The 12,954-nt window shown below is 36.6% G+C and overlaps 1 protein-coding gene across 2 annotated transcripts in view; it reads right to left on the minus strand.

Moving 5' to 3' along the window:
• STAG1 (STAG1 cohesin complex component) overlaps nt 1-12,954 on the minus strand; it is a 306,358-nt gene that overhangs the window by 203,098 nt on the left and 90,306 nt on the right. For both annotated transcript variants that reach the window (XM_065876744.1, XM_065876743.1), the window contains exon 5: nt 415-491. In XM_065876744.1, coding sequence (XP_065732816.1) covers nt 415-491 — 77 coding nt within the window. The remainder of the gene's footprint in view (nt 1-414; nt 492-12,954) is intronic.

The following is a 12,954-nucleotide window of genomic DNA, read 5'->3' on the forward strand; positions in this document are numbered from 1 at the left end:
ATAATAGGCAGCCTGCTCACACTTCCTTGACCTCCCAACCCTTTTTTCTTTAAAGCATTTAACAAGATTAGTATTCCACAGAACATGAAATTGCTGGAGATGTATTTATAAGTTCAGGAATTTTAGATGGTCTTCAAGAATGAATATCAAGAGTCAACTTCTACTTCACACCATGAATTTTCTTATCCTTATCAGCTATCAGTCACTATTCAGTGCTACTACCTCCATGCAATGTAATAAAATTCCCAAATGAATGAGATTAAGTTTGGAATTAACAGCATGGATTATCATATAAATGAGAAAACAGTGTATCTTCTCTTATACTAAACACCAAGTCAAAACAAAACTTAAAATAACATATTCACCATTTACAAGTGTAAGCAGGCAGTTTGTATAAATATTGAAATGCTATACCTCATCAAATTCTTCAGTCATTTTTCTGATGATTTCTGCATTCTGCATATTTCGAAACATCTCTATTCTCACAGTACCTGTGGAACAACAGATTTTATATAGTTAATCTTTTTCTATCCCATGCTAAAAATTAAATTTAACCTGAGCACTGTTTGAAAAGTTTTATATGAAAGTGTTTGGGTTTTTCTTACTTCCCCCAAACTTCTATGTATTCTAAAGGAATCCCTTGTTTAAGAATTTAAAAGTTCTTTAGACATTAAAAAAAAAACCCTGAATATCCTATGAATTAGATAAGTATAAGGAAAAATATTGAGAGAAGTGTTGAAGAAGGAAAAGACAAAGACATAAAACAATGAATTTATATGGTAAGGAAGCCCCTAAAGATTGACTTAAATATATACTGGTGCTAACCAGACATACAGCTGGCTGCCTTAGTCTGAAAAACATCCAAGTATAGAAAGTGTTATCTCCCTTAAAGGCTCCCTCTGATATTTTTTAATCATCAGAATATTCTTCGATAAATTAAAACTAAATGTCCCATAATCTAACAACACATTTCAGTTATATCTGCTTTTTTGAACATGAAGAGTTGCTCAATAACTTCTACATAAGGATCAAACAATCAAAGAAAATGTTAACCTCTTTCAACATCTCATTCTTTTGTACTACTTTTACCTTACTTTATTTTTATCTCAAATATGGTTATGTAAATATTATCATGGTTTATATTGAAAACCTGTGTTAAAAATAACATTTAAAGAAACTGAAATAAGGTTCAATTTAAAGAAACTGAAATAAGGTTCAAAATCAACTTAGGTACAAAGAATTCCAGCCTAATAATTAAATGAGGTTCAGTTTCAACTGTATAAGTGTAAAATACTCAAGTTAAAAATCACAAAAATAACACTCAATGAATCAGTAGGAAAATAATTACTGTATAACCTCTGACAGGCTCCTTGCCAGTGATTACCAGCTCCAACTCAAATCACAACTAGGAATGTAGGTGGGAAGAGGCTCTGAAATGTACTGTATGCTTACAGGAAAGACCATGGAAGCAGTAGGATAGCCACTAAAAGTCAAAGTATGATCTTAATTCAGAGTCCCAACAAAAACTACAATGGAACATGTGGCACTTATTAAACTCAATTTAACTGAATTAAAATCTATAAAATGAGAAAAAAGCCCTATCTGCCCTTTCTTTTAATCAGGATCATTTAAAAGCACAGTTTATTTAGTGATACATAGTTCTCATTCATTTTCTGGATGATGAATTAAGTACTACCAACAGATATTCCCAATATTCAACTTTAGAGATGACAGTCTAGGCTGGAATGTGGATGAAAAGGAAAAATATTTTTAAAGAGTTCTTCCCCAACATGCAATTTCTGAAACAAAATGAGAAACTTTTTATCCTGATTTTATTTTTTTATGTGAAAAACAGTAACGTAGAGAGTATTCAATGGTGTTGAAGACAGGTTGTTTATGTACTACAATACAGCCTTTATTTTCAGAGGATTTTAAAAAATTAAATAAACAAGAAGTGTGCTCAACTGATAATTGTAACTAATCTCAAATAAAAGTAACTGTCTGTTAGACATTCTTAAAATCACTCAAAACAAAATAGTTTCTATTTAACCTTGTTTGGGTCATGAAATATTCTGTCAATCTGAAATAACATTACCATAGATAAAAAGCATGTAATTTCAGGGGTTAATTCATGGTACTCTTGATAAGTAAAATTACATTCATAAGTACTAATAAAAAGAAGTAAAATTAGACATTAAAATTTTTGAACATGGGAAGAATTAACTGTTCTTCTTAGGGAGATGGAAACATTTTATATTTTGAATGGAATGTCATTACATGGTTGTACGCATTTGTCAAAAGCCACATATCTGTATACTGTGTGTGAATTTTAATGTATGAAAATTAGATCTTGGTAAAGTTGATTTTTTAAAAATTCAAGAAAAGGGACAACATTAATTCTACTACTTCATTAATAAGTTGCACATATCACTCTTAAAATACTCCCAGTGTAAATAATGTTCAACTACTCTATATCCATGATTGACATGGCAGTTTTCATATTCAGTGGAGTCTTAACTATAGTTTCAATAAAATAGCTATGTTAGTTCATAGAGGACTATTTCACTGCATCAATTTCATGTGGTAAAGTGAAGGACAACAAAACAGTAACTAGCATTAAAAGCAATATGAAGAAAACCTCATGCTTAGCATCTTTAAAGATGACTACAATATGCAAATATCAATTACTAATAAAATAAAATCAGATGTTTAAAAGCCATAATTTTGAAAATGAACAGAAGCTTGTTACTGATTTTTCTTTTAAGGAAGAAATTCCTTCTCCTGCCACAATGACTATTCCAAAGATTAGCCTATTTACTTATTTTCCAACTGTTCATTCTTCTCCAATTGGGTACCACAACTCTACAGAAACTGCTTCCTCACACCAGCTGTCTCCGAACTGCTACATCAAACAGTTTTTCCTTAGTAATAATGTATCTAATGTATTTAAAGAATTTGCTTATTTTATTGGTTCCCACAGCAGTATATATTTACACTATATTCTCTGATGACTTATTTTTATTTCTTTCAGTTACTTTTAGTCATTTAACCTAAGTACATACAGGTAATTTCTAAAGCTCAATCCAAGCATTCTTCTTTACCCTTTTTTTACATTTTCTAACCCGGATGTGGTCCCTACCTATCTAGATCACCCACTAGAATAAAGTATGGCAGAGACCACAACGTACTGATCTTTGTATTCCCCCATGAACCTTGAAAAATGCCTGACATGTTAAGCTCCTCTGTCCTTTTAAGCTTTCTCTGACAAAGAAAAAAATCTTGCCTTAATTCAACACTAATGTTCAAAATAAATTAAAAAGCTAATCTCAGTTCATCTTTGGATTCTTGCTTCTTAAAGATGCATATTTCTAATAGAAGATTATCTTAAGATTACGGATAGTAAAGGTAAATAAAAAATCTGAAATGATTCAGATTCATGGAAACATAAATATCTGAAAATAAAGAATAAAAGAGAGAAAAGATCACCTTCCACTCTCTTAAACACTAACAAGTTATCTATGAGAACCCTAAAAGAATAAGCCACCAACATACATATTTTATATTAAAAAGTTTGCTTGAGCAGGCCCTCCTCACAAGATTGTACTTTTTTAATAAAGCAAAAACTTTCAAAATTGTCATTTTAAACTATGAATAATTTTAGAAATGGAAGTAACATCAGAAAACTACCATCAAGTTCTTAATCATTTAAACTATGTCAAATGCTGGTAACAGCAGAAATTGATACAATCCCTGTGGTATGCAATTCGGCACATGTCTACCAAAACTAATTTACATCCTCTGTTGTCTTGATATTGTACTTTTTGCAAAGTATCCATAAAATCACACATGTGCAAAATAATGAATATACAAGGTTATTCCCTGAAGCACTGTCTGTTAACAGTAAAATAGGAAAAAAACCCATATGCCCATAAATAAGAATCTGATTAAGTAAGTAAAAATGGTGATGATAACAACAATGGTGGTGGCAGCCTACATCTGGGTGCTCACCATCTGCCAGGTATTGTGCTAAATAAGTGCTTAAACTTCCAAACAACCTTATTCAGAATACAATTTTTCTCCCATTTTACAGATGAGAAAATTGAGGCACCTAGAGATTTAGCAACTAAAAAGGGTTTTCCAGCAGCACATCCATGGCCTGCATGAAGGCAATCTGGCTATATAGGTCCATGAAAACCACTACTTTTAATTGGCTCTTAAAGTCAATGGAAGCCATGGAGACAAAAAACAATAAAGCTATCTATGACTGATATGAAAAGACCTGTAGGATACATTTATACCTGAAAAAAGAAGGGATAGGTTCCAGTTCAAGATGGTGATGTAGGAAGACCCTGAACTCATCTTCTCCCACGGACAGAATTAGTCTAGTTACATATGGAAAATTTTCCTCTTAAAAAAACATATTCAAAAAAAAAACATAAAGGCTGGCTAAATGACAATTATACATCAGGCAAACGAGAAGAAAACCACATCAAAGCAGGTAAGAGAGGCTGGCACAAAATTTCACCAAATATGGCACAAAATAAACCCGACCTACAGCACAGGGAAACACAAGCGGCAGGGAACTCAAAATCAGAGCTTCTCCCTGAGGACTGAAGGGCTCAAACCCCACATCAGGCACCAAAAATTTTAAAGGCATGCACTTGAGAGAGAAGCCAACACCCGCCGCCCCCCCACCCCGCCACCAGCCAAAACATCTAATTCTGAAAACCAACAGACCTCACATCCTGAGACCCACAGGACAACACCAATCTGGTAGAAAGCTCTTAAATGGCCTGCACAACTTGGACTCATCTACCCAGGGCCCAGCTCAGAGGCAGCCTAAAGCAACTCAACTTGAACTGAATCCAGATCACCTGCTTACATTAAAACCATGGCCTAAGGGGCAGGCATCCAATTTAACACACACATCTAGGAGCCTGCTGAAACACTCTCTGGGGATGGAGAATGGCAGGCACCATCTCACACTTTCCCTTTGCTGTGCTCCAGAGCACCAATATTTCCCGAAAGAGAGAAGACTACATGTGCCTGGTGCCCCAATTTTTCCGGCTGCTACCCAGGATATGATTCTTGATCGCCTGGCTCTAAAGGCTGGGGGAGCTTGCATTCCTGATCACATGCAACTGTAATAATCACTGTCACCCAGAATGGAGCTCATACCCATCTGGTGCCCTGATTTTTGTGACTGCTACCAGGGATCACCTTTACTTCACCTGGCTTTCATGGTCAGTGGGGCTGACATTTGTAGGTACTGCAACACTGTAACCAATGAAGACAGAGTTCTAAACCAGCTACCACCTCCAGGGCACAGCAAGAGGCAACAGATCCAAGAACTCAGTATTTCTGTGAAAGAGACCTATTAGCTGAACATTATGACTGTGGCTTGAGGGGCAGGGTTCTCTTTAAACACACATGTAGGGGTTGACTGTAATCCTTTTCAAAGATTTCAGAGGATGGGCACTATCTTCACACTCACTCTCTGCAGTGTTCCAGAGCACCAGTGTCTCCTGCTGAGAAGCTTTACATGCATCTGGTACCCTGGTTTTTGTGTCTAATACCTGGGACATTTTGCAACTGGAGCCCAGGGCTCCCTGATCACTGGGATCTGGTTGCAAAAGGGGCTTGGGTACCTGGGTTCCATGGGACTGTGGCAATTAGAGGGATGGTTCTGGGCAGGTTACCACACGTAACCCACTGCACAGACAGCTGGCTGAAGCACATTTCCCGGTGTATGAAAGAGGCCACTTTGCTTCTCCTGCAGCTTTGGATTGAGAAGCAGGCTTCAAGGGCTTTTTAAACATCTTTATTGGAGTATAATTGCTTTACATTGTTGTGTTAGTTGCTGCTGTATAACAAAGTGAGTCAGCTATATGTGTATGTATATATATATATATATATATATATATATATATATATATATATATATATATATATATATATATATATATATATATATAAACCCTCCCTCTTGCATCTCCCTCCCACCCTCCCTATCCCACCCCTCTAGGTGGTCACAAAGCACCGAGCTGGTCTCCCTGTGCTATGCGGCTGCTTCCCACTAGCTATCTATTTTACACTTGGTAGTGTATATATGTCAACAGGATTTAGGTTTGACACACATGCAGTGGCATATGGAGCAGCTCTAAAGGAACATAGACTGTGGATGTCATTTTGGCACTCTCCTTTTGCCTTGCTCCAGCTCACTGTTATCTCCTACAAAGAAGTTATACACTCATCTGAAGCTCTGATTTTTCTGACTGCTGCCCAAGGTATACTTCCAGATTGCCTGGTTCTGGTAACCAGTGAGGCTTATGTTTGCAGCCTTTCAGGACTGCATATATTATACCTACATACTTTTAAAAACGGCTAGCTGATGGCTTGGTTTCTAGTCAGCCTCAATCTAGGTGCTGAGATCCTCCACTCTGGGACAGTGACAGGCCTTGGCACATCCTCAACTACTGGGAGCTACTAAAAATATATTAGGATGCTTAGACACGCAAAGAGGTTTGAGAGACGACCAATAGCTGGGGCAAGGCTGAACAAAAAGGTTCACCTCCTACACGAGGCCACTCCTTCAAGACTGGGAGGGGGTGGTTGTTTCATCCACTGTATATAAACCAATAGAGAGAGTCAAGCAAAATGAAGAAACAGAGGAATATTTTCCAAATGAAAGAACAACAAAACTTCAGGGAAAAAAAAAAAACTTTAATGAAATAGAGATAAATATTTTACCTGATAAAGTAATGGTCATTTGATATCCACCAAATGGGTGGTAATGGGAGTAATGGATAAATACAGTGAGAACTTCAACAAAGAGATGGAAAACGTAAAAAAGCACCAATACAATTCACAGAGATGAAGAACACAATAACTGAATTGAAAAGTACACTAGATGGGTTCAATACAAAATGAAACAAAAGAAAAAATCAAACAACTTGAAGACAAGGCACTAGAACTTACCCAATCACAGCAGCAAAAAGAAGAAGGTCAAAGACAGCTTAAGTGACGCATGGGATGATACCAAACATACTAATATTCACATTTTAGGTCTCCCAGAAGAAGAAGAGGGAGAGAAAGGGGCAGAAAACAGACATTCAAGTCCAGGAAGCCTAGAGAGCTCCAAAAGAAATGAACTGAAAATGGCTCACAGTAAGGCACATTATAAATAAAATGTCAAAAAGACAAGAAGATAATATTTAAAACGAGAAAAACAACTAGCTATATACAGGAACTCCCATGACACTATCAGCACACTTTTTAGCAAAAACTCTGCAGGCCAGAAGGGAATGCATGATATATTCAAAGTGCTGAAATAAAACTTCCAACCAAGAATACTATACCTGGAAGAGCTCTCATTCAGAATTCAAGGAGGGAGAGTTTTTCAGAGATGCAAAAGCTAAAGGAGTCCATCACTACTAAACCAGCCTACAAGAAATGTTAAATGGATGTCTTTAAGCTGAAAGGAAAGGCCACTACTCAGTTATCAGAACACATATGAAAGAATAAATCCCACTTAAAAGTAAATATATAGTGAAGTAGTGGATTAATGACTTATGAAGCTAATATGAAGGTTAAAAGACAATAAAAATAAGCATGACAGTAATTAGTTAAGGGATACATAAGATTTTTAAAATGTAACATGAAAAATATAAAATGTGGACAGTGCAAAGAGAGTAAAAACGTTAAGCTTTAAAATAGGATGGATGAAACTTAAGTTGTTACCAACTTAAAATGCGGTTGTAGGTGTCATGACAACCCAAAGCAAAAACCTACAGTATAAATACACAGAAAAAGAAAGGAATATATACATATCGCTAAAGAAAGTCATCAAACTATTCGGTTGGCCAAAAAGTTCATTATGGAAAAATGTTACAGAAGATGTTAACATGTTACAGAAAAACCTGAACGAACTTTTCAGCCAACCCAATACAAAGTAGGAGAGGCAGAGAAGAAAAAAGGAACAAAGAGTAACTATAAAAACAACTAGGAAACAATTAACAAAATGGTAATAAACACAAACCTATCAGTAACTACTTTAAATGTAAAAGGACTAAATTCTCCAATCAAAAGACATGGAGTGGATAAGTGAATAAAAACACAAGTCCCATCTATACGCTGCAAACATGAGGCACACTTTAGATGTAAGAACACACACAGACTGAAGTAAAGGGATGGAAAAAAGATATTCCATGCAAACGGAAACCAAAAGAAAGCTGCAGTAGATATATACATATATATATATACACACCACACGTAACAGACTTAAGAGAAAATTAATGGTATAGATATAATAAAAAATAATAGTAAAGGAGCTGTCCAACAAAAGGATCAACATTTGAAAATATTTATGAAACAAACATATGAAGCAAATATTAAAAGAACCAAAGGGAGAAAGAGAAAGCAATACAATTATAGAAGACTTTCATACCCTACTTAAACCAATAGACAGATCATCCAGACAGAAAATCAATGAGAAAACAACTGCCTTAAATGACATTAGACCAGATGGATGTAACAGATATTTATAAAACATTCCAACCAAAATCAACAAAATACTTACTTTTCTCTAGTGCACAGGGAACATTTTCTAAGATAGATCATATGTTTGGCCACAAAACAGTCTTAATAAATTTAAGAGGACTCAGTTTTGGCTGAAAAGATGGCAGAGTAGAAGGACGTGAGCTCACCCCTTCTGACAAAAACACCAACATAACAACTAAATGCTGAATAACCATTGACCAAAAAACAGAAAAGAAAAAAAAAAAAAAAAAAACCCAGAACACTGGAAGCTGCCAAAAACGATACCCTATATCCAAAGACAAAGAAGTGACGGGACAGTAGGAAGGGCACAATCGCGATAAAATCAAATCTCATACCTGCCATGTGGGCGACCCAGAAACTAGAAAATAATTATACCACAGAAGTTCTCTCACAGGAGTAAAAGTCCTGAGCCCATGTCAGACTTCCCAGCATTGGTACCTGGTGAAAAGAGGAGGAGCCCTCAGAGAATCTGGCTTTGAAGGGCAGCAGGTTTGATCGCAGAAATTTCATAATACTGGGAAAACAGAAACTCCTCTTGGAGGGCGCACACAAGGTCCCGTGTGCAACAGGACCCAGGGAAAAAAGCAGTGACCTCATAAGAGACTGGGCCAGACCTGTTAGTATTAGATGGTCTCCTGTGGGGTCGAGAGTGAGGCTGTGGCTCACTGCTGGGACAAAGACACTGGGAGTGGTGGTTCTGGCGAGTACTCATTAGTGTCAGCCCTCCTGGAGGACACCATTTCCTCCTGAAGATCTAGCCCCACACAAAAGCCCATAGGCTCCACTACTCGGAGGCCTCAGGCCAAACAACCAACAGAGCAGGAACACTGCCCCACCCATCCACAGACAGTCTGCATAAAGTCTTCCTGAGCTCAGCCCTTCCCACCAGAGGAACAATACCCAGCTCCACCCACCAGTGAGCAGGAGGCCCACAAGGATGCGTGCACAAGCATCATAGCCACCACAGGGGCAGACAGGAGAAGCAAAAATAACTACAATCCTGCAGCATGCAAAACAGAAACAGCAATCACAGAAAGTTAGACAAAATGAGATGGTAGAGGGGTATGTCCCAGATAAAGGAACAAGATAAAACCCCAGAAGAACAATTAAGTGAAGTGGAGATACTCAATCTACCAGAAAAAGAATTCAGAGTAATGAGACTGAAAATGCTCTGAGATCTCAAAAAAATAATGGAGGCACAGATTGAGAAGATACAAGAAATATTTAACAAAGATCTAGAAGAAGTACAGAACAAACAGATGAACTATACAGTAAGTGAAATGAAAAATACAATAGAAAAAATCAATAGGAGAGTGAGGCAGAAGTGAGCTGAAAGACAGAATGGTGGAAATCACTGCTGTGGAACAGAATAAAAAATAAAATGAAAAGAAATGAGGACAGTCTCAGAGACCTCTGGGACAACATTAAACACACAAATATTGGCATTATATTACAGGAGTCCCAGAAGGAGGAGAGAGAGAGAAAGGACATGAGAAACTATCTGAAGAGATAATAGCTGAAAACTTCCCCAACATGGGAAAGGAAACAGTCACCCAAGTCCAGGAAACACAGAGAGTGCCAGGCAAGATAAACCCAAGGAGGAATACGCCGAGAAACACAGTAACCAAACTGACAAAAGTTAAAGACAAAAACAAAATGTGAAAAGCAACAAACAACATACAAAAGAAATCCCATAAGGTTATCAGCTGATTTCTCAGCAGAAACTCTGCAGGCAAGAAGAGAGTGGCACGATATATTGGGTTGGCCAAAAAGTGCCTTTGGTTTTTAAGTAAAAATGAAAGACACACTTTTCATTTTCACCAACTCTATTGAACAATGGAGTCATCCCTTTGTTCCACTACCTTCTGCCATTTTTCAGGCAACTTAACTCCATCTTCCCAAAACTTTTTATCTTTTTGAGCAAAGAACTGTTCCAGGTGCCTTTTACAGTCTTCCAGGGAATTGAATTTTTTTCCATCAAGACAATTTTGCAGTAATCCAAAGGTGCAATGTCTGGTGAACACAGTGGGTTAATCAGAACTTCCCATCCAAGCTGTAACAGTTTTTGCCTGGTCATCAAAGACACGCACGGTCTTGCGTTATCCTGATGGAAGATTATGCGTTTTCTGTTGACTAATTCTGAACACTTTTCATCAAGTGCTGCTTTCAGTTGGTCTAATTGGGAGTAGTACTCGTTGGAATTAATTGTTTGGTTTTCTGGAAGGAGCTCTTAATACAGGACTCCATTCCAATCCCACCACATACACCACATCACCTTCTCTGCATGAAGACCAGCCTCTGGTGTGGTTGGTGGTGGTTTATTTCACTTGAACTGACAATCTCTTCCACTCCACATTATTATCCAGTAACCAATTTTCATTGCCCGTCAAAATTAGTTTTAAAAGTGTAACGTTTTCATTAAATTGCAGCAGAGAATCACATAGGGAAATAGGGTCAAGATTTTTTTTCGCTTAACTTATGTGGAACCCAAACATCAAAGAGATTCACATAACCAAGCTGGTGCAAATGATTTTCAACGCTTGATTTGGATACTTTGACTATGTCGGCGACCTCCCGTGTGGTATACCGTTGAAATTTCCAGCACAAAACTTCGCAAACCACCTTTGACATGTTCAATCAGACACAGCATCTTCTCCATACACTGCACAATTTTTTTGAGTGTTTCAGTTGCGTTTTTACCTTTCTTGAAATAATAAACCATAATATGCAGAAAATGTTGCCTTTTATCTTCCATCTTCAATATTAAAATGCTACACAAAAATTCACCAAATTTGATGTCTTTTTTAAAATGCACGCTGATATAACAGCTGTCAAATACAATCTAACAAAACTGTTTTGAATGAAGTTAAAGCCAACTAAGTACTACTATAGCAATCTTACAGAAAAAACTGAACCTTTTGGCCAACCCAATATTTAAAGTGATGAACGGGGAAAACCTACAACCAAGAATATGCTACCTTGCAAGTCTCTCATTCAGATTCCACAGAGAAATCAAAAGCTTTACAGACAAGCAAAAGCTAAGAGAATTCAGCACCACAAGACCACCTTAACAACAAATGCTAAAGGAACTTTTCAAAGTGAAAAAGAAAAGGCCACTACTACAAACAAAACTACTAATAGAAAAGCTCACTGGTAAAGGCAAACATAAAATAAAGGTAGGAAATCATCTGCACACAAATATGGTATCAAAACCAGCAACTGTGAGAAGAGAACACAAATGCAGGATACTGGAAATGCATTTGAAATTAAGAGACCAGCAAATTAAAACAATCTTGTTTATATATAGGCTGTTGTATCAAAACCTCATTGTAACCACAAACTGCAATTCTACAATAGATACACATACAAAAAAGAAAAAAGAAGCAAAACACAACACTGAAGTTAGTCATCAAATCGTAACAGAAGACAACAAAAGAGGAAGGGTAAAAAAAAGACCTACAAAAAGAAATCCAGAATATTTAAGAAAATGGCAATAGGAACATACATACCAATAATTACCTTAAATGTAATGGATTAAATGCTGTAAGCAAAAGACACAGACAAGCTGAATGGATACAAAAACAAGACCTGTACACATGCTGTCTACAAGAGACCCACTTCAAATCTAGGGACACATAAAGACTAAAAGTGAGGGGATGGAAAAAGGTGTTCCATGCAAATGATAATCAAAAGAAAGGTGGAGTAGCAATACTCGTATCAGACAAAATAGACTTTAAAATAAAGACTATTACAAGAGACAAACGAAGATACTACATAATGATCAGAGGATCAGTTCAAGAAGATATAACAATTGTAAATATATATGCATCCAGCACAGCAGCACCACAATATACAGAGCAAATACTAACAGCCATAAAAGGAAAAATTGACAATAACACAACAATAATGGGGGACTATAAGACCCCACTTTCACGAATGGACAGATCATCCACACAGAATATCAAAAAGGAAACAAAGACCTTAAATTTCACATTAGACGAAATTGATATTTATAGAGTATTCCATCAAAAAGCAGCAAGATACACACTGTTCTCAAGTGCACATGGCACGTTCTCAAGGACTGATCACATGATAGGTCACAAAAAGAGCCTTGGTAAATTTCAGAAAATTTAAATCATGTCAAGCATCTTTTCTGACTACAACGATTATGAGATTAGAAATCAGTTATAAGAAAAAAACTGTAAAAAAACACAAACACATGGAGGCTAAACAATATGCTACTAAAGAACCATTGGATCAGTGAAGAATCAAACAGGAAATAAAAAGATACATAAAGACAAATGATAACGAAAGCACGATGATCCAAAATCTATGGGACACCATAAAAGCAGTTCTAAGAAGGAATACAATCTTACCATAGGAAATAAGAAAAAT

The sequence above is a fragment of the Phocoena phocoena genome, chromosome 4 (assembly GCF_963924675.1).
Source record: "Phocoena phocoena chromosome 4, mPhoPho1.1, whole genome shotgun sequence".
Taxonomy (NCBI): domain Eukaryota; kingdom Metazoa; phylum Chordata; class Mammalia; order Artiodactyla; family Phocoenidae; genus Phocoena; species Phocoena phocoena.